This window comes from Coregonus clupeaformis, chromosome 37 (genome assembly GCF_020615455.1).
Source record: "Coregonus clupeaformis isolate EN_2021a chromosome 37, ASM2061545v1, whole genome shotgun sequence".
Classification (NCBI taxonomy): Eukaryota; Metazoa; Chordata; class Actinopteri; order Salmoniformes; family Salmonidae; genus Coregonus; species Coregonus clupeaformis.
The window spans coordinates 1,935,208-1,958,721 of NC_059228.1; the positions used below are offsets into that span (position 1 = coordinate 1,935,208).

Below are 23,514 nucleotides of genomic sequence, written 5' to 3' on the forward strand. Positions count from 1 at the left end.
TACTACCCACCATTGTGACCTGTACGCTCTCGTTGGCTGACCCTCACTACATATTCGTCGCCAAACCCACCGACTCCAGGTCATCTATAAATCACTTCTAGGCAAATCCCTGCCTTATCTTAGATCATTGATCACCATAGCAACACCCACCCGTAGTATGCGTTCCAGCAGGTATATCTCACTGGTCATCCCCAAAGCCAACACCTCCTTTGGCCGCCATTCCTTTCAGTTCTCTGCTGCAAATGACTGGAACAAACTGCAAAAATCTCTAAAGCTGGAGACACTTATCTCCCTCACTATTTTTAAGCATCAGTTGTCAGAGAAGCTTACCAATCACTAAACCTGTACACAGCCCATCTGTAATTAGCCCACCCAACTACCTCATCCCCATATTGTTATTTACATAGTTATTTATTTTGCTAATTTGCACCCCAGTATCTCTATTTGCACATCATCTTCTGCACATCTATCACTCCAGTGTTAATAGTAAATTGTAATTATTTTGAACTATGGCCTATTTATTGCCTACATTTGCACACACTGTATATAGATTTTCTATTGTGTTATTGACTGTACGTTTTGTTTATTCCATATGTAACTCTGTGTTGTTGTTTTTATCCCACTGCTTTGCTTTATCTTGGCCAGGTCGCAGTTGTAAATGAGAACTTGTTCTCAACTGGCTTACCTGGTTAAATAAAGGTGAAATAAAAATAAATAAATACAAATCCTTGATGAAAGCCTGCTCCAGAGCACTCAGGACCTCAGACTTCGGCGAAGTTCACCTTCCAACAGGACAACGAGCCTAAGCACACACTGAGTAAAGGGTCTGAATTCTTATGTAAATGTGATATTTCTGTTTTTATTTTAAAAACCTGATTTTGCTTTGTCATTATGGGGTATTGTGTGTAGATTGATGAGGGAAAAAAACAATTTAATCAATTTTAGAATAAGGCTGTAACTTGTGGAAAATTCAAGGGGTCTGAATACTTTCCGAATGCACTGCATAGGCATGTACAGTGGGAGAAACAAATATTTAGTCAGCCACCAATTGTGCAAGTTCTCCCACTTAAAAAGATGAGAGAGGCCTGTAATTTTCATCATAGGTACACGTCAACTATGACAGACAAATTGAGAAAAGAAAATCCAGAAAATCACATTGTAGGATTTTTAATGAATTTATTTGCAAATTATGGTGGAAAATAAGAATTTGGTCAATAACAAAAGTTTCTCAATACTTTGTTATATACCCTTTGTTGGCAATGACACAGGTCAAACGTTTTCTGTAAGTCTTCACAAGGTTTCCACACACTGTTGCTGGTATTTTGGCCCATTCCTCCATGCAGATCTCCTCTAGAGCAGTGATGTTTTGGGGCTGTCGCTGGGCAACACGGACTTTCAACTCCCTCCAAAGATTTTCTATGTGGTTGAGATCTGGAGACTGGCTAGGCCACTCCAGGACCTTGAAATGCTTCTTACGAAGCCACTCCTTCGTTGCCCGGGCGGTGTGTTTGGGATCATTGTCATGCTGAAAGACCCAGCCACGTTTCATCTTCAATGCCCTTGCTGATGGAAGGAGGTTTTCACTCAAAATCTCACGATACATGGCCCCATTCATTCTTTCCTTTACACGGATCAGTCGTCCTGGTCCCTTTGCAGAAAAACAGCCCCAAAGCATGATGTTTCCACCCCCATGCTTCACAGTAGGTATGGTGTTCTTTGGATGCAACTCAGCATTCTTTGTCCTCCAAACACGACGAGTTGAGTTTTTACCAAAAAGTTATATTTTGGTTTCATCTGACCATATGACATTCTCCCAATCCTCTTCTGGATCATCCAAATGCACTCTAGCAAACTTCAGACGGGCATGAACATGCACTGGCTTAAGCAGGGGGACACGTCTGGCACTGCAGGATTTTAGTCCCTGGCGGCGTAGTGTGTTACTGATGGTAGGCTTTGTTACTTTGGTCCCAGCTCTCTGCAGGTCATTCACTAGGTCCCCCCGTGTGGTTCTGGGATTTTTGCTCACCATTCTTGTGATCATTTTGACCCCACGGGGTGAGATCTTGCGTGGAGCCCCAGATCGAGGGAGATTATCAGTGGTCATGTATGTCTTCCATTTCCTAATAATTGCTCCCACAGTTGATTTCTTCAAACCAAGCTGCTTACCTATTGCAGATTCAGTCTTCCCAGCCTGGTGCAGGTCTACAATTTTGTTTCTGGTGTCCTTTGACAGCTCTTTGGTCTTGGCCATAGTGGAGTTTGGAGTGTGACTGTTTGAGGTTGTGGACAGGTGTATTTTATACTGATAACAAGTTCAAACAGGTGCCATTAATACAGGTAATGAGTGGAGGACAGAGGAGCCTCTTAAAGAAGAAGTTACAGGTCTGTGAGAGCCAAAAATCTTGCTTGTTTGTAGGTGACCAAATACTTATTTTCCACCATAATTTGCAAATAAATTCATAAAAAATCCTACAATGTGATTTTCTGGATTTTTTTTCCTCAATTTGTCTGTCATCGTTGACGTGTACCTATGATGAAAATTACAGGCCTCTCTCATCTTTTTAAGTGGGAGAACTTGCACAATTGGTGGCTGACTAAATAATTTTTTCCACCACTGTACTTACAAGGTCTTAACCAACAACGCAGTTCAAGAAATAGTGTTAAGAAAATAAATTTTTTATAAAAAGTAACATAATAAAATAACAATAATGAGGCTAGGGGGTACCGGTATTGAGTCATTGTGCGGGGGTACAGGTTAGTCGAGGTAATTTGTACATGTAGGTAGGGGTAAAGTGACTATGCATAGATAATAAACAGCGAGTAGCAGCAGTGTAAAAACAATGGGGGGGTCAATGTAAATAGTCCGGGTGGCCATTTGATTAAATGTTCAACAGTGTTATGGCTTGGCGGTAGAAGCTGTTAAGGTGCCTTTTGGATCTAGACTTGGCGCTCCGGTACCTCTTGCCGTGCGGTATGAGAGAGAACAGTCTATGACTTGGGTGACTGGAGTCTTTGACAATTTTTTGGGCCATCCTCTGACACCGCCTAGCATATAGGTCCTGGATGGCAGGAAGCTTGGCCCCAGTGATGTACTGGGCCGTACGCACTACCCTCTGTAGCGCCTTACGGTCGGATGCCAAGCAGTTGCCATACCAGGCGGTGATGCAACCGGTCAGGATGCTCTAGATGGTGCAGCTGTATAACTTTTTGAGGATCTGGGGACTCAGATCTTTTCAGTGTCCTGAGGGGGAAAAGGTGTTGTCGTACTCTCTTCACGACTGTCGTGGTGTGTTTGGACCATGATAGTTTGTTGGTGATGTGGACACCAAGGAACTTGAAACTCTCGACCCGCTCCACTACAGCCCCGTCGATGTGAATGGGGGTGTGTGCGGCCCTCCTTTTCCTGTAGTCCACGATCAGCTCCTTTGTCTTGCACCACACTGCCAGGTCTCTGACCTCCTCCCTATAGGCTGTCTCATCGTTGTTGGTGATCAGGCCTACCACTGTTGTGTCGTCAGCAAACTTAATGATAGTGTTGGCTTGGCCACGTAGTCGTGGATGAACAGGGAGTACAGGAGGGGACTAAGCACGCACCCCTAAGGGGCCCCCGTCTTGAGGATCAGTGTGGCAGATGTGTTGTTGCCTACCCTAACAGGGACAGAATGAAAAGCTATGCAACTACTACCCATGCCATTTAAAATAGGTCCAGTAACAATACCGGGTTCATTCTTCATGGTAGCTGGAGTGGAGCTGATTTTGAGTAACGGATTTTGGTCGTGTCCAGTGGACGAGGGGTCTCGGTATTGGTTCGGGTTCCATTGTAAAGGTGTAAAATAATCACTAAAAGGGTGTAAATTCGAGGTGTCTGTTTTGGTGCAGTATGTTGATGATTTGCTGTTAGCCTTAAAAGACAAAGATACTCACATATGCGATCTGACTACACTGGTAAACTATTTGAATGAGCAGATCCATGAAGCATCGTATGAAATATCCCAATTGGCAAAATAGGAGGTAACATATTTGAGGGTCTCAATTTCTAAAGGAATGACACCATTTGTTCTCTGGCACGACCAAACACTCCCCACACGCTCATACAAACCATGGTTCTTACTTTATTTTATTTTGTGAGACATTTTATTCTGTCTTATTCTAAAATAGCTGAACCTCTGACAGAATTGACGAAAGGGAGGAGGGATCCTCATGAGAGACTAGAGTGGAGTCAAGATTGTGAGGAAGCGTTTATAGAGTAAAAGAAACAATTGTGTCAAGTGCCTGCATTGGGGTTGCCAAACCTAAAATGACCCATTAAAATGATTGTGCATGAACAGGATGGGCTGTTGTTACGCAGGTACTGAAGTAAATATTTAGACTCAGTGGCAGGAGGAATTCCACCGTGCCTGAGAGCAGTACAAGCAACTGAAATGGTTCTGCATAACACCGCCTCGAATACTATGGGTCAAAATGTAGATTTCTACATTCCACGTGGGGGAGAAACCATAGATAATAATGCAACAGCTCAATATCTTACTAGTGCCCACTGGACAAAATGGGAAATAACGCTGAATGGGGAAAATATACAATTCCATAAAGTTGGCTCATGAGTGTGACCAAGACCAAATTACTCCAAAACCGCGCCCCGGTCTACAAGAAACAGAACGAGAATCGGGTAAAGTAGGCTATTAAACACAGACAGCTCTAGTTACATGACAACAGGAGGAAAGTGATGATGTGGTAGTAGTTGAAGCTGTTGCCAGCATCAATTTCAGCCCAGGGAGCTGAGCTGTTGGTTGTCAGCAGCGGAGGATGTTACAATATACACACGCTCTCAATATGCGTTTGGAGTAGTTCATGATTTTGAGACTATGTGGTCACAAAGGGGCATGCTAACGGCGACAGGAACATCAATCAAATATGGACACGAAGCAGAGGCATTACTAGAAGTGTATCTATTACCCAGTAAATTAGCTGTGGTAAAATGTGAAGCTCACACCAATCGTACTGATACGATAACAGTAGGGAATCGCTGAGCAGACGACGGCGGCACTATCTAAAATAGAAGATGCTACCAAACCGCATGTAAATAGTGTAAATACTAAAGCTGGGATTCTCAGTTTGAGAGAACTTCAGCAGCAAACTCCTAGGAAGAAAACATGGGAGTGGTTGGAGAGCGGGTGTCAAGTAGACACCAAGGGGGTGTGGTATAATATGACTACGGTGAAACCAGTAGCGCTGGGAGGGATCCGTACTACCCTTGCTGAAATGTACCATGGACCGACCTACCAATCAGCAGTGAACATGTACTCTCAGTTCAAGACCACGTGTTGGGGGCAGGGAGAGTTGGACTGGGTTAAACAATGTATTGTGTGTGCACAATGTAGTGTTGCACCCACCGTGCCTCCTAAGGGAGGTGATTCCACGATGAGTGAATCAATGTTGAAAATGACCCATGCCCTGCAATGTGTGTACTACAGGTAAAAGTAGCACACAAGAAACGGACCCCAGGAGATAACCGCGAGCACGGCCTGTCCGGGGGACCAAGTGTACATCAAGGTCCCCCAAGCCGGAGTGTTCAGACAACGCTGGTCCAGGCCCCACACTGTACTCCTCACCGCACCTACAGCAGTGAAAACCACAGCCTCTCCTCGGTGGGTCCATATTTCTCATGTCAAACGAGTTACGGCTGGCTAATGGGTAAGCTGGAAGAGGCGCTCCTAGCAGAGGAGCTGGAGAAAAGGAGTCTGGAGAGTAGGAGTTATTAAGAAAAGTGTGTACTGATAACCATATTCCTAGCACTAGCAGTAGTGATCTTTGGAACAATGATAATGACCCAATCACAATGAAAAGGTGAGTGGACAGATGAGAGGGTGAATTGGGTGAGAAGCTAATGTCACAGGGGCAAAGCAGATCATTAATCAACATGGGCATGTTGTGTGGGTTGTTGAGGGAGATAACCAAACCAGTACTCTGAGGGTGGGTTGTTCCAGGGGAGGAGCAATTGTGTTGCAGGAAGGGATCTGGAGAGAACAGAAGGGCACTTTGTCTGAAGAACCAGATGAGACTGTAACTCCTGCCTGCGCATACACCGCCCCTGTGTGGAGGAAACTACACTCTCGAAACCATATCCTTTCACGTCCTCCCAGAGGGAGGGGAGCAGGAAAACCACCCTAGACATGGCACAGATGTTCACCATTCTGAGAGTAGCTCAGGGCTGAGTTGAGTTAAAATAATGTTTCTTCCCCAAATGCCGATAGTGTATCAAGTTAAAGATAGAAACCCACAGACTCTCTTGGGGGGAAATCTTCTCGTACCTGCGCTGGGATAACGCGACTCTAAGACATATGTTAACCGAGCAATTCGCTAACAAAACTACAACTGTAGTGAAACGCGTTGATCAAATTGACCAATATGAGCGAGCAAGACAACACTGGCATTTTGGTACAGATGGTTATCCAATGTAAATGGAACAGCCTAGAAGCAGATAAACAATCTTATAGGGTGTTAGAATCAGACACGGGTGAACAGGTGACAACAGCACCTACCAACTGTGGTGGAGTGTTCACCAAGGCACTAGTGGTGAATGACACATGTACAGTTGAAGTCGGAAGTTTACATACACTTAGGTTGGAGTCATTAAAACTCATTTTTCAACCACTCCACACATTTCTTGGTAACAAACTATAGTTTTGGCAAGTCGGTTAGGACATCTACTTTGTGCATGACACAAGTAATCTTTCCAACAATTGTTTACAGACACATTATTTCACTTATAATTCACTGTATCACAATTCCAGTGGGTCAGAAGTTTTCATACACTAAGTTGACTGTGCCTTTAAACAGCTTGGAAAATTCCAGAAAATGATGTCATGGCTTTAGAAGCTTCTGATAGGATAATTGACATCATTTGAGTATATTGGAAGTGTACCTGTGGATGTATTTCAAGGCCTACCTTCAAACTCAGTGCCTCTTTGCTTGACATCATGGGAAAATCAAAAGAAATCAGCCAAGACCTCAGGGTTTTCTAATGATCAATTAGCCTTTTAAAATGATAAACTTGGATTAGCAAACACATCGTGCCATTGGAACACAGGACTGTTGGTTGCTGATAATGGGCCTCTGTACGCCTATGTAGATATTCCATTAAAAATCAACTGTTTCCAGCTACAATAGCCATTTACAACAATAACAATGTCTACACTGTATTTCTGATCAATTTGATGTTATTTTAATGGACAAAAAAAGTGTTTCTTTCGAAAAAAAAAAGACATTTCTAAGTGATCCCAAACGTTTGAACGGTAGTGTATATTAGCATTATTTATTTTTTATAACAAAAATAACATAAAATATATAAAAAGAAGAAAAAAAAGTAACACAACCAATGATCTATTACCAGTGTGAAGTCGGAAGTTTACATACCTTCAACCGCAGTGCATCTTTGCTTGACATCATGGGAAAATAAAAATTAATCCAAAAAAATGGTAGACCTCCACAAGTCTGGTTCATCCTTGGGAGCCATTTCCAAACGCCTGAAGGTACCACGTTCATCTGTACAAACAATAGTACGCAAGTATAAACACCATGGGAAAGCGCAGCCGTCATACCGCACAGGAAGGAGACGCGTTCTGTCTCCTACAGATGAACGTACTTTGGTGCGAAAAGTAAAAATAAATCCCAGAACAACAGCAAAGGACCTTGTGAAGATGCTGGAGGAAACAGGTACAAACGTATCTATATCCACAGTAAAACGAGTCCTATATTGACATAACCTGAAAGGCTGCTCAGCAAGGAAGAAACCACTGCTCCAAAACCGCCATCAAAAAGCCAGAATACGGTTTGCAACTGCACATGGGGACAAAGATCGTACTTTTTTGAGAAATGTCCTCTGGTCTGATGAAACAAAAATAGAACTGTTTGGCCATACTGACCATCGTTATGTTTGGAGGAAAAAGGGAGTATTGCAAGCCGAAGAACACCATCCCAACCGTGAAGCACGGGGGTGGCAGCATCATGCTGTGGGGGTGCTTTGCTGCAGGAGGGACTGGTGCACTTCACAAAATAGATGGCATCATGAGGAAGGAAAATTATGAGGATATATTGAAGCAACATCTCAAGACATCAGTCAGGAAATTAAAGCTTGGTCGCAAATGGGTCTTCCAAATGGACAATGATCCCAAGCATACTTCCAAAGTTGTGGCAAAATGACTTAAGGACAACAAAGTCAAGGTATTGGAGTGGCCATCACAAAGCCCTGACCTCAATCCTATAGAATATTTGTGGGCAGAACTGAAAAAGCATGTGCGAGCAATGAGGCCTACAAACCTGACTCAGTTACACCAGCTCTGTCAGGAGGAATGGGCCAAAATTCACCCAACTTATTGTGGGAAGCTTGTGGAAGGCTACCCAAAACGTTTGACCCAAGTTAAACAATTTAAAGGCAATGCTACCAAATACTAATTGAGTGTATGTAAACTTCTGACCCACTGGGAATGTGATGAAAGAAATAAAAGCTGAAATAAATCATTCTCTCTACTATTATTCTGACATTTCACATTCTTAAAATAAAGTGGTGATCCTAACTGACCTAAGACAGGGAATTTTTACTAGGATTAATTGTCAGAAATTGTGAAACACTGAGTTTAAATGTATTTGGCTAAGGTGTATGTAAACTTCCAACTTCAACTGTATAAGGAAATTGAATGTCACTCAAATTGAGTTCCTTACGAGTTTCTACAAGCAGCGTTAATAGATTCACCATGTCAATGATGGTGACCGGAGTCGTGGTGGGTGGAAGTTTAGAAGGGGTAGCCAAATCTGTTCGAGAAGCAGTAGTAACCACGTGATAATGGATTAAGGCACAAATTATGTGAACAATTATTATTGGGATTTTGATGTTTGACCATACATTCAAAACCCTAATGTTAAAGCACATTATAAATATGGCTTGCCAGACAATACAGTCCAATTAATTACTTACAAGGCTCGTAGTCTGCATCTTGCTATGACACCCGAGGATGAGGATGAAGGAGAGGGAGCGAGTGAGTTGTCTCTCATGACCTGAGGCCAATGGGGGAAGTCTAGGGGAACGTGTGAGGGAAACCAGTAGGGTCCTATTTTCACAGAGCTTAACAGAAGATCTAACATCCAATTGGGCATAGAACAGATCGGATGGATGGTCCTTGCCCCAATCTAATTTTCATCAAGGGTGGTGTGAAATTATTAACATGTATTTTCTTTCTCTTCTCTGCTCAAGTCATTATGTTTTACAGGTGGTGTGGTACATCACTTTTCCAGAGGAAGGACTGTTAAAAGACTATTTGACTTGAGCCCGTTTTAATGTGTTTATAATTGTGTAATTAGCCTAGCAGCAGTAATTATTGTGTTATGGGTTTCTTGGAATGATCTATGTGCATTGTTTTTGGGCAAAGGGAAAGTAAAAAGGCTGAGTGCAAGAATGATTCTATGAGGGTTGAATAGGAGCTATGTGTCTGGGTTTAGAGCTGATGGATCGTAATTACTGTTTTATAACACTGTCTTATATATTTACTGTTTTATAACATTATATACTCTTAGTATGAATATACCGTTTTTATATATTATTTGAGATTGAAAGTCATGTTAAGTTTAAGCTCCTTGTGTATGAGAAGTGTAATTATCTAGTGGACTGCAGTAGACTGTAGGAATGTGTCCTCCCAATAACTCAAGGCCTCTCCTGACTGATAAGAAGACCCGTGAAAGGCAAGGAGGAGTATGAAGGTTCTGGACTCAGGCTGGGACACAATAACATCAATAGGAGGAACAGACTCAGTTTCTGCCCAGCAACAGAGACTGACTGTTCATCCGAGAAATAGAAGCCTAGTCAGAAGGTATAAATATATGTGTTGTGTGACCTGTAGGTGTGCTGCAACACCCAGTGTGGTGAATAAATCTAGTTTGAGCTTCCTTTGGTGTCCTGCTGGATTTATTCCAGAACTTAGAACCTAACAATATGTTTATATTGTTAAAAAAAAAAGACAAAACAGCTATGTAGTACAGCTAAACAGTGCAACTCTTTACATGAGACTGAGAGAGAGCAATCATTCGATCTCCAACGCTGATGTGCTCGCCTGTACCAACCAAGTGATCATGACAGGACTTGCTAATCTGAGAGCTTTCCCCAAGTTTCACAACATCAAACATCGACAAAACCAAACATATATCTGCTGTTTACTTAATTCACTCACCTTGACATCATCATCATCCATTCAAAGCTCAAGGATGTGTCCGAATCCGTATTATCAACCACCATAGCAACCATTTCTTCTAAAGTGAAAAGTTGTGGCCACTTCGGCGCCGTCATTTTGGGTAATGAAGTAAAAATAAAAAGAGTAAAATGACATAATACCCTGTTTACGGTTTCTGGCTGATGATAACAGCCTTGAGAATACAGCTTGTTAGCAAGTAAATGTTTCGATATTGACAAATATTATTGTTAGAAAAACAAGGCCATTCGCGGCCGCTATAGGAATTTAAAGGACAGCCGTCGAGGGCCGCTATGGGTTCCACTGGGTTAAACACTGATCTCAACAATTACATCAACTTGACATCAAAACTGCCCCACATTGATACCGTGATATGAGAAATACTAGGCATAAAAACTGAAGACTCCATTTGATAGTAATGTGGTTCCTACAACCTTTGCATCAGCTATGCATCAGCAGCCAGGCCTAGAAGGCTATTCTGATCGCAACTGCAAAACATCTCTCTCTATCTCTCTCTCTTCGGCTACTCCTCACTTCACATGCGTTCTCCCGGTCTTTGTCACGCCTTTTCATACCTTTTCTTTTTCTAAAGCAGAGTAATTCACACCTGAACCAGTGACTCTTTAATGTTCTATATCTCTCTGATCTTCCATATCTCTCTAAATCACAAATGAAGACAGGACGGTCTGCTGAATTCCACCATGACTTGGGACGTTGACACACAATGTGAACAGTAAATGACATCAGATACAGTCACACACACTGAAAGACTCACCGACTGGTGTGTTCTCATAGATGAGAAGGTAGGAGTGGAAAAAGTAGTTCTGGAAGCGTGGAGGCTGGTTGGAGGCTATGGAAGAGGAGAGAAAGAGAGGATATTGGGATTACGTAAAACACTGCAGGGTCTTCTAATATCCCTATACAGGTGTGAGAAATATAAATGAATAAATGTTTCAGTGCCTGGAGGCATAGGCAAACACTGCAGGCATACGTACGCTACCGTTCAAAATTTGGTGTCACTTAGAAATGTCCTTGTTTTCGAAAGAAAAGCATTTTTTTTGTCCATTAAAATTACCTCAAATTGATCAGAAATACAGTGTAGACATTGTTAATGTTGTAAATGGCTATTGTACTGGAAACGGCAGATTTTTAATGGAATATCTACACAGGTGTACAGAGGCCCATTATCAGCAACCATCAGTCCTGTGTTCCAATGGCACATTGTGTTTGCTAATCCATGTTTATCATTTTAAAAGGCTAATTGATCATTAGAAAACCCTTTTGCAATTATGTTAGCACAGCTGAAAACTGTTGTGCTGATTAAAGAAGCAATAAAACTGGCCTTCTTGAGACTAGTTGAGTATCTGGAGCATCAGCAATTGTGGGTTCGATTACAGGATAAAAATGGCCAGAAACAAAGAAAAAGCCATATCTCAGATTGGCCAATAAAAATAAAAGATTAAGATGGGAAGTCTGAGATATGGCTTTTTCTTTGCAACTCTGCCTAGAATGTCAGCATCCTGGAGTCGCCTCTTCACTGTTGACGTTGAGACTGGTGTTTTTCGGGTACTATTTAATGAAGCTGCCAGTTGAGGACCTGTGAGGCGCCTGTTTCTCAAACTAGACACTCTAATGTATTTGTCCGCTTGCTCAATGGGGCCTCCCACTCCTCTTTCTATTCTGGTTTGAGCCAGTTTGCGCTGTTCTGTGAAGGGAGTAGTACACAGAGTTGTACGAAATCTTCAATTTCTTGGCAATTTCTCATATATAATAGCCTTCATTTCTCAGAACAAGAATAGACTGACGAGTTTCAGAAAAAAGTTATTTGTTTCTGGCCATTTTGAGCCTGTAATCGAACCCACAATTGCTGATGCTACAGATACTCAACTAGTCTCAAGAAGGCCAGTTTTATTGCTTCTTTAATCAGCACAACAGTTTTCAGCTGTGCTAACATAATTGCAAAAGGGTTTTCTAATGATCAATTAGCCTTTTAAAATTATAAACTTGGATTAGCAAACACAACGTGCCATTGGAACACAGGACTGATGGTTGATGATAATAAAAAATAAAAAAATTATTATAATAATGGGCCTCTGTACGCCTATGTAGATATTCCATTAAAAATCAGCTGTTCCCAACTACAATAGCCATTTACACTGTATTTCTGATCAAGTTGATGTTATTTTAATGGACAAAAAAAATGCTTTTCTTTCGAAAACAAGGACATTTCTACGTGATCCCAACCTTTTGAATGGTAGTGTACGTGTGTTTGTGCGTGTGTGTGTATCTACGATGTGAATGACTCCTACCTACAGTGGGGAGAACGAGTATTTGATATACTGCCGATTTTGCAGGTTTTCCTACTTACAAAGCATGTAGAGGTCTGTAATTTTTTGCATAGGTACACTTCAACTGTGAGAGACGGAATCTAAAACAAAAATACAGAAAATCACATGATATGATTTTTAAGTAATTAATTTGCATTTTATTGCATGACATAAGTATTTGATCACCTACCAACCAGTAAGAATTCCGGCTCTCACAGACCTGTTAGTTTTTCTTTAAGAAGCCCTCCTGTTCTCCACTCATTGCCTGTATTAACTGCACCTGTTTGAACTCGTCTCCTGTCCAGACACTCAATCAAACAGACTCCAACCTCTCCACAATGGCCAAGACCAGAGAGCTGTGTAAGGACATCAGGGATACAATTGTAGACCTGCACAAGGCTGGGATGGGCTACAGGACAATAGGCAAGCAGCTTGGTGAGAAGGCAACAACTGTTGGTGCAATTATTAGAAAATGGAAGAAGTTCAAGATGACGGTCAATCACCCTCGGTCTGGGGCTCCATGCAAGATCTCACCTCGTGGGCCATCAATGATCATGAGGAAGGTGAGGGATCAGTCCAGAACTACACAACAGGACCTGAACAATGACCTGAAGAGAGCTGGGACCACAGTCTCAAAGAAAACCATTAGTAACACACTACGCTGTCATGGAATGAAATCCTGTAGCGCACGCAAGGTCCCCCTGCTCAAGCCAGCGCATGTCCAGGCCCGTCTGAAGTTTGCCAATGACCATCTGGATGATCCAGAAGAGGAATGGGAGAAGGTCATGTGGTCTGATGAGACAAAAATAGAGCTTTTTGGTCTAAACTCCACTCGCCGCGTTTGGAGGAAGAAGAAGGATGAGTACAACCCCAAAAACACCATCCCAACCGTGAAGAATGGAGGTGGAAACATCATTCTTTGGGGATGCTTTTCTGCAAAGGGGACAGGACGACTGCACCGTATTGAGGGGAGGATGGATGGGGCCATTTATCGTGAGATCTTGGCCAACAACCTCCTTCCCTCAGTAAAAGCATTGAAGATGGGTCGTGGCTGGGTCTTCCAGCATGACACGATCCGAAACACACAGCCAGGGCAACTAAGGAGTGGCTCCGTAAGAAGCATCTCAACGTCCTGGAGTGGCCTAGCCAGTCTCCAGACCTGAACCCAATAGAAAATCTTTGGAGGGAGCTGAAAGTCCGCATTGCCCAGCGACAGCCCCGAAACCTGAAGGATCTGGAGAAGGTCTGTATGGAGGAGTGGGCCAAAATCCCTGCAGCGTGTGTGCAAACCTGGTCAAGACCTACAGGAAACGTATGATCTCTGTAATTGCAAACAAAGTTTTCTGTACCAAATAATAAGTTCTGCTTTTCTGATGTATCAAATACTTATGTCATGCAATAAAATGCAAATTAATTACTTAAAAATCATACAATGTGATTTTCTGTATTTTTGTTTTAGATTCCGTCTCTCACAGTTGAAGTGTACCTATGATAAACATTACAGACCTCTACATGCTTTGTAAGTAGGAAAACCTGCAAAATCGGCAGTGTATCAAATACTTGTTCTCCCCACTGTATGTGCAGTATACATGAAAGCATACTGGAGTATGCCCTCACATATTTCAGAGCCACTGATGTTAAGCTGTGCCTGTGTACTTACTGATTTCTCAGTATGAGAAGGGAGATGTTCATATCACCACGAACACACACTACTACTGGAGTAATACAGTGAGGGAAAAAAAGTATTTGATCCCCTGCTGATTTTGTATGTTTGCCCACTGACAAAGACATGATCAGTGTATAATTTTAATGGTAGGTTTATTTGAACAGTGAGAGACAGAATAACAACCAAAAAATCCAGGAAAACGCATGTAAAAAATGTTATCAATTAATTTGCATTTTAATGAGGGAAATAAGTATTTGACCCCTCTGCAAAACATTGACTTAGTACTTGGTGGCAAAACCCCTGTTGGCAATCACAGAGGTCAGACGTTTCTTGTAGTTGGCCACCAGGTTTGCACACATCTCAGGAGGAATTTTGTTCCACTCCTCTTTGCAGATCTTCTCCAAGTCCTTAAGGTTTTGAGGCTGACGTTTGGCAACTCGAACCTTCAGCTCCCTCCACAGATTTTCTATGGGATTAAGGTCTGGAGACTGGCTAGGCCACTCCAGGACCTTAATGTGCTTCTTCTTGAGCCACTCCTTTGTTGCCTTGGCTGTGTGTTTTGGGTCATTGTCATGCTGGAATAACCATCCACGACCCATTTTCAATGCCCTGGCTGAGGGAAGGAGGTTCTCACCCAAGATTTGACGTTACATGGCCCCGTCCATCGTCCCTTTGATGCGGTGAAGTTGTCCTGTCCCCTTAGCAGAAAAACACCCCCAAAGCATAATGTTTCCACCTCCATGTTTGACGGTGGGGATGGTGTTCTTGGGGTCATAGGCAGCATTCCTTCTCCTCCAAACACCGCGAGTTGAGTTAATGCCAAAGAACTCGATTTTGGTCTCATCTGACCACAACACTTTCACCCAGTTCTCCTCTGAATCATTCAGATGTTCATTGGCAAACTTCAGACGGCCCTGTATATGTGCTTTCTTGAGCAGGGGGACCTTGCAGGCGCTGCAGGATTTCAGTCCTTCACGGCGTAGTGTGTTACCAATTGTTTTCTTGGTGACTATGGTCCCAGCTGCCTTAAGATCATTGACAAGATCCTCCCGTGTAGTTCTGGGCTGATTCCTCACCGTTCTCATGATCATTGCAACTCCACGAGGTGAGATCTTGCATGGAGCCCCAGGCAGAGGGAGATTGACAGAAACTTTTGTGTTTCTTCCTTTTGCGAATAATCGCACCAACTGTTGTCACCTTCTCACCAAGCTGCTTGGTGATGGTCTTGTAGCCCATTCCAGCCTTGTGTAGGTCTACAATCTTGTCCCTGACATCCTTGGAGAGCTCTTTGGTCTTGGCCATGGTGGAAAGTTTGGAATATGATTGATTGATTGCTTCTGTGGACAGGTGTCTTTTATACAGGTAACAAACTGAGATTAGGAGCACTCCCTTTAAGAGTGTGCTCCTAATCTCAGCTCATTACCTGTATAAAAGACACCTGGGAGCCAGAAATCTTTCTGATTGAGAGGGGGTCAAATACTTATTTCCCTCATTAAAATGCAAATCAATTTATAACATTTTTGACATTCGTTTTCCTGGATTTTGTTGTTGTTATTCTGTCTCTCACTGTTCAAATAAACCTACCATTACAATTATAGACTGATCATTTATTTGTCAGTGGGCAAACGTATAAAATCAGCAGGGGATCAAATACTTTTTTCCCTCACTGTAGACAGTGCCTTTAGAAAGTATTTTCCCTTGACTTATTCCACAGCCTGAATTCAAAATGAATTAAATAGATTTTTTTGTCAACCATCTACACACAATACCACATAATGAACTTTTTGCAAATGTATTGAAAATGAAATACGGACATATCTCATTTACATAAGTATTCACAACGCTGAGTCAATACTTTGTAGAAACACCTTTGGCAGCAATTACAGCTGTGAGTCTTTCTGGATGAGTCTCTAAGAGCTATCCACACCTGGATTGTGCAACATTTGCCCATTATTCTTTTCAAAATTCTTCAAGCGCTATCAAATTGGTTGTTGATCATTGCTAGACAACCATTTTCAGGTATTGCCATAGATTTTCAAGTAGATTTAAGTCAAAACTGTAATTCGGCCACGCAGGAACATTCACTGTCTTCTTGGTAAGCAACTCCAGTGTAGATTTGGCCCCAGTCCTTAACAATTACAAGCATACCCATAACATGATGCAGCCACCACTATGATTGAATATATGGAGAGTGGTACTCAGTAATGTGTTGCATTGGAGTTGCCCCAAACATAATACTTTGTATTCAGGACATAAAGTTAATTGTTTTGCCAATTTTCTTTTCAGTATTACTTTAGTGCCTTGTTGCAAACAGAATGCATGTTTTGGAATAACATTTTTTTATGACTACCTCATCTCTGTACAACACACATACAATTATCTGTAAGGTCCCTCAGTCGAGCAATGAATTTCAAACACAGATTACACCACAAAGACCAGTGAGGTTTTCCAATGCCCCGCAAAGACTGGCACCTATTGGTAGACGGGTAAAGGAAAATAAGCCTTTGAGCATGGTGAAGTTATTAATTACACTTTGTAATTAATAACTTTGTAACACTTTGTAATTAATTAACATACTGAGTCACTACAAAGATACAGGCGTCCTTCCTAACTCAGTTGCCGGAGAGGAAGGAAACTGCTCAGGGATATCCCCATGAGGCCAATGGTGATTTTAAACCAGTTACAGAGTTGAATGGCTGTGATAGGAGAAAACTGAGGATGAATCAACAACATCGTGGGGGGTCGGCTCACACCTCCATACCTGAATGCTGTCACTGAGCCTTAATTACATAGGATGTGTCACGAATGGCTCCCTATTACCATTATAGTGCACTACGAAGGGAATAGGATGCCTTTTGGGACGCAGTCCTAGGCTATGGCCACCAGAGTGAGGATAGATTACACCAAAGGGAGTTAATGGAGGGCTGCTACTCTGCTCTCCAGGACCTCCTGATTTCTTTATTTCATTAATTCAGAGGGGCTAAATCCAAGAGGGAACATAAATTGTACGGGTCACTGGGCTAATTGGCTAGGCTAGGCTGGAGAAAGAAAGAGGTTGGGGGTGGTAAAGAGAAATAGGGGGGATGAAGATGGAGAGGGAGAGTGTGAGAGAGAAATGGGTGGCGGGATAAAGGGAAAACGGAGAGAGAGAGAGAGAGAGAGAGAGAGAGAGAGAGAGAGAGAGAGAGAGAGAGAGAGAGAGAGAGAGAGAGAGAGAGAGAGAGAGAGAGAGAGAGAGAGAGAGAGAGAGAGAGAGAGAGAGAGAGAGAGAGAGAGAGAGAGAGAGAGAGAGAGGAGGGGTGGCGCCGGAGGGGATGCGTGCCGTTTTACGGGTTCCTAACCAATTGTGCTATTTTGTGTGTTTTTTCGCATTGTTTGTAACTTATTTTGTACATAATGTTTCTGCCACCGTCGCTTATGACCGAAAAGAGCTTCTGGATATTAGAACAGCGATTACTCACCTCGAACTGGATTAAGGGTTTTTTCTTTAACGAGTCGGATGAAGACGAGATGCAGATACAGGGGACGCAGATCCGGGTGCCTTGTGAGAATTCGTCGGAGAGTGGGTAACCCATCTCTACCATCTGTCCTATTGGCTAACGTGCAATCATTGGAGAATAAACTGGATGAGCTCCGTTTGAGACTATCCTACCAACGGGACATTAAAAACTGTAATATCTTATGTTTCACCGAGTCGTGGCTGAACGACGACATGAATAACATACAGTTGGCTGGCGCTCCTAGTGGTCGTGGACTTTAATGCAGTAAAACTTACCTACTTTCTACCAGCATGTCACATGTGCAACCAGAGGAAAAAAAACTCTAGACCACCTTTATTCCACACACAGAGACGCGCACAAAGCTCTCCCTTGCTCTCCATTTGGCAAATCTGACCATAATTACATCCTCCTGATTCCTGCTTACAAGCAAAAACTAATGAAGGAAGTACCAGTGACTCGGTTAATATGGAAGTGGTCAGATGACGCAGATGATAAGCTACAGGACCGTTTTGCTAGCACAGACTGGAATATGTTCCGGGATTCATCCGTTGGCATTGAGGAGTATACCACATCAGTCACCGGCTTCATCAATAAGTGCATCGATGACATTGTCCCCACAGTGACCGTATGTACATACCCCAACCAGAAGCAATGGATTACAGGCAACATCCGCACTGAGCTAAAGGGTAGAGCTGTCACTTTCAAGGAGCGGGACTCTAACCCGGACACCTATTAGAAAACCTGCTATGCCCTCTGACGAACCATCAAACAGGCAAAGCATCAATACAGGACTAAGATTGAATCCTACTACAGCGGCTCTGACGCTCGTTGGATGTGGCATGGCTTGCAAACTATTACGGACTACAACGGGAAGCCCAAACGAGAACTGCACAGTGACACGAGCCTACCAGACGAGCTAAATGACTTCTATGTGCGCTTTGAGCATGAGAGCACCAGATGTTCCGGATGACTGTGTGATCACGCACTCTGTAGCCGATGTGAGTAGGACCTTTAAACAGGTCAACATTCACAAGGCTGCAGGGCCAGACGGATTACTACGACGTGAACTCATAGCATGCACTGACCAACTGGCACGTGTCTTCACTGACATTTTCAATCTGTCCCTGACCGAGTCTGTAATACCTGCATGTTTCAAGCAGACCACCATAGTCCCTGTGCCCAAGAACGTCAAGGTAACCTGCCTAAATGACTACCGACCCGTAGCACTCATGTCTGTAGCCATGAAGTGCTTTGAAAGGCTGGTCATGGCTCACATCAACACCATCAACCAAGAAACCCTAGACCCACTCCAATTCGCATACAGCACCAACAGATCCACAGATGACGCAATCTCTATTGCACTCCACATTTCCCTTTCTCACCTGGACAAAAAGACACACGTGAGAATGATATTTATTGACTACAGCTCTGCGTTCAACACCATAGTGCCCTTAAAACGTATCACTAAGCTAAGGACCCTGGGACTAAACACCTCACTCTGCAACTGGATCCTGGACTTGCTGACGGGCCGCCCCCAGGTGGTAAGGGTAGGCAACAACACATCTGCCACGCTGATCCTAAACACGGGGGCCCCTCAGGGGTGCATGCTTAAGCCCCTCCTGTACTCCCTGTGGCCAAGCACGACTCCAACACCATCATTAAGTTTTCCGACGACACAACGGCGATAGGCCTCATCACCGACAACGATGAGACAGCATATAGGGAGGAGGTCAGATACCTGTCAGTGTGGTGTCAGGACAACAACCTCTCCCTCGACATGATCAAGACAAAGGAGATGATCGTGGACTACAGGAAAAGGAGGGCCGAGCACTCCCCCATTCACATCGACGGGGCTATAGTGGAGCAGGTTGAGAGGTTCAAGTTCCTTGGTGTCCACATCACCAACAAACTATCATGGTCCAAACACAACACCAAGACATTCGTGCAGAGGGCACGACAATGCCTATTCCCCCTCAGGAGACTGAAAAGATTTGGCATGGGTCCTCAGATCCTCAAAAAGTTATACAGCTGCACCATTGAGAGCATCCTGACCGGTTGCATCACCACCTGGTATGGCAACTGCTCAGCAACCGACCGCAAGGCGCTACAGAGGGTAGTGCGTACGGCCCAGTACATCACTGGGGCCAAGCTTCCTGCCATCCAGGACCTCTATATCAGGTGGTGTCAGAGGAAGGCCCAAAAAATGCTGATAGACTCCCACCACCCTAATCGTTGACTGTTCTCTCTGCTACCACATGGCAAGCGGTACCGGAGCACCAAGTCTATGTCCAAAGGCTCCTTAACAGCTTCTACACACAAGCCATAAGGCTGCTGAACAGTTAATCAAATGTCTACCCAGATTATTTGCATTGATCCCACCTTTCTTTATGCTGCTGCTACTCGCTGTTTATTATCTATGCATAGTCACTTTACCCCTACCTAGATGTACATATTACCTCAATACCTCGACTAACCTCTACCCCCGCACATTGACTCGGTACCGGTACCCCCTGTATATAGCCTCGCTATTGTTATTTTATTGTATTACTTGTTTAAAATGTTTACTCTTATTTTTCTTAAAACTGCATTGTTGGTTAAGGGCTTGTAAGCAAGCATTTCACGGTAAGGTCTACACCTGTTATGTAAATCAAATGTGATTTGATTTCAATCCAGAGCGTAAGCCCTTTATAAACTCATTGGGGTTGATCTAAAGAGGTCGTGGCATTCACATAACTTTCCCCCTGCTGCTTCAGCAGTGGGTGTGATTGGACGTGTCTCCTTCCTGCCTGTCACAGCAAGACTGTCACAACAAGTTTACGCGCCATCGTAATTCACAACACACTCAAACACAAACACAAACATGCATGCATGCTCACACACACACTCACAAACACACCCACACATGAACAAACAAACACCAATCACACAGACAAATTGTGCAAGATGGATCATCAGGTGTAGATGAAGAAAGCTTGACTAGAGAGACAATAAGTGATAAGGGGGGAGACTAATAGAAATGTAAAACAAATAAAACATTTATACAAAGGGAAAAAAATAGGCGTTCAGAGAAGAGAGAGCAATAATAAAAGAAGGGTAGAGGAGAGGGAGGAGAAAAGAGAGAACAAGGAGCAGAGTGTGATGCATGGAAGGAGATGAGAGAGTGAATGAGCGGGGGATAACATGGAGAGTAAGTAGCACGTAGTGGGGACTCACCTTCGCAGAACGAGTGGAGGATGAAGAAGGATAGGAGGAGCTTGACCACAGTCATCCTGCCACCAAAACCCACACTCCACAACATCGCCTGCTCCTGCTCCGCACTGCAACATACACACATATAGGACACACTCAGTGTGTGTGTGTGTTTAAAGACCATGATCAATGTCTGCCTCAGATAGAAAACAAAGGAAGGTTTTTATGAGAAAGAGCAAGTGTTAAGAACATTTAGATCGTCGGCCCAGTTTTTCAAAAAATGTAAAGGGGAATTTCACCCTGGGGGAATCAGGGCTTGTTTTCATCATGTCTGAGGCATTTCTAGGACAGTGAAATGTGTTTGTGGGGGGGGGGGTTGTGTGTGTAGATATGTTTGTCCTTGGTTGATAGAGCCATTGGACGTATTTCAGTGATGTTCCTATCGGCGGATTCATTGCTAAATATACAAGCAGACACATTTCTTCCAGTCTCTGAAAGAATACAACTTGTGTTGGGCGGTGCTTCGTGCTCTGGCAACTCCCCCACCCCCAAGGCGGGCTTTTTTTTAAAAAGAGGCGGACACTAACAACAATCCTTTAGGGAAAACTGAAAGAACTGACCAGACGCAATGGCTTCAAGTGATTCCTCTCATCAACATAAATTTGACGATGGAGCATCTATTAGCTACATGGTGACATTCAACCATACATGTTTTAACCAGAATATAGCAAAGAGGATTTGAAACGAAAGCATTGGATTTAGCTAACATTAGAAGCTTAGCTACAGCCGATGTAAACACCAAGAGGGCAGATGACAAATACGGTGCCTAACTAAGTAAGTTATTTTTCCTGCAAGGCACCTAGCTAGCTAGCTAACTTTAGTTGATCTACTGCTAATTTAGCTATCTAGGTAGCTAGTTAACTAAGTTAGCTAGCTAAACAACTACCAGTAGCCATATCTATGACAACAAAATAGAAGAGGTTTTACAATTGGAGATCTTTAGTATCTCTGTAACGATCCCGGCAGTCTGAGTCGGGTCCTGTCTGTGGTCTAGTTGTTCTGCTCGTGATCTCCAGTTTCCCGAGGGTGCTGGAACGCTCCGGGGAGCTCTCTTGATTTCCGCACCTGCATCCCATCAGCAATCTGCACACCTGGTCCTGATCATCACCCTTCTTAGGCTCTGGTCTAACATCCATTCCCTGCCGGATCGTTAGCCATTAACATCATTCTCCCGGAACCCTCACCCAACCCCTGCCGTGCCATCGTTTAATCGGCCACTTCACCTCCACCTACTCATCTCCGCCACCCGCTCCGTCTCCTGGATTATTCTGCACCTTTTGAATCTGTAATAAACCCTCACCTTCGTTCAACTCTCCTTGTCCTGGTCTGCTTCTGGGTTCTGTCTTAGGGAACCGTGACAGAACGATCCGGCCATTAATGAACCCAGCGGATCTGGACTCTGTTCGCCATGCCATTTCCCATCAGGAGAAGATGTTGGGACAACATAGCACGGCACTACAGGAGATCGCGTTGTCAGTTCGGAACCTTTCTACCGGTCTGACGGAGGTCCAGAACCAACGCGAAGTTTCCGGTGGAGGATCCACTACCGGTTTCACCCATCTCGCCTGCCGCTTCTGGAGCTGTGTCCTTCCGTGAGCCCAAGGTTCCGACGCCGGATAAATATGAGGGGGAGCTGGGAAGATGCCGTTCCTTCCTTATGCAGTGTGGATTAGTGTTCGATCTACAGCCCTACTCTTATGCCACAGACAAGGCTAGGATAGCCTTTGTGATTGAGTTGCTGCGTGGTCGAGCGCTGGAGTGGGCTTCAGCCGTTTGGGAACGACAGGATCCCTGCATGGCTTCATACCAGGGGTTCACGGCCGAGATGAGGAAGCTCTTCGACCATTCCGTCCGAGGGAGGGACGCAGCTAGGCGCCTGTTTTCGCTTCGCCAAGGAACTCGCAGCGTGGCCGACTTCGTGATCGAGTTCAAGACGTTGGCTGTGGAGAGTGGGTGGAATGAGGAGTCTCTGCAAGCGGCTTTTTACCAGGGTCTGTCGGAGCAGCTCAAGGATGAGTTGATCTCCTATCCGGAGCCTAGTGACCTGGACAGCTTGGTAGCCTTGTCTATTCGGGTGGATAATCGAGTCCGAGAGCGAAGGAGGGAGAAGCAATGGGGTCCGTCCAATCGATCAGCTTCTCAGTTCCCAGTCGGGTCGGGTGGTGGACCAGAACACGTCGATCATTCTCCACCACAAAGGATTAGTGGAGAGGTTCTCTCCCCGATTCTGAACCCATGCAAGTGGGGCGGCACGGGTTAACCAAGGAGGAGCGTCAACATAGACGTAAGACCAACTGTTGCCTCTACTGTGGTAGCTCGGGACATTACATCTCCACTTGTTCCCGGCGGTCGTCAAACTGCCCGGCTCGCTAAAGTTGGGAGGACTTTTAGCGAGCCAGTTTCAACCTCTCAGTACCTCTGTCAGACCCCGTTTCCCGGCTACCCTTGTGAACAGGAATCAGAGCTTAGCGATTAACGCTTTTGTCGATTCAGGTGCCGATGGAAGCTTTCTTGATGCCGAGTTGGTGGAACAGCTG

General features: G+C 43.9%; 1 protein-coding gene across 1 annotated transcript in view; it reads right to left on the reverse strand.

Annotated features, from left to right (window-relative positions):
* The window catches only part of LOC121553231 (cadherin-23-like), a 511,998-nt gene that overhangs the window by 442,904 nt on the left and 45,580 nt on the right, over nt 1-23,514 (reverse strand). The window contains exons 2-3 of the mRNA XM_045211458.1: nt 20,942-21,045; nt 11,011-11,085 (exon numbers count right to left, since the gene is read on the reverse strand). Of these exons, the coding sequence (XP_045067393.1) occupies nt 11,011-11,085; nt 20,942-21,026 (160 nt within the window). The 5' untranslated portion in view covers nt 21,027-21,045. The remainder of the gene's footprint in view (nt 1-11,010; nt 11,086-20,941; nt 21,046-23,514) is intronic.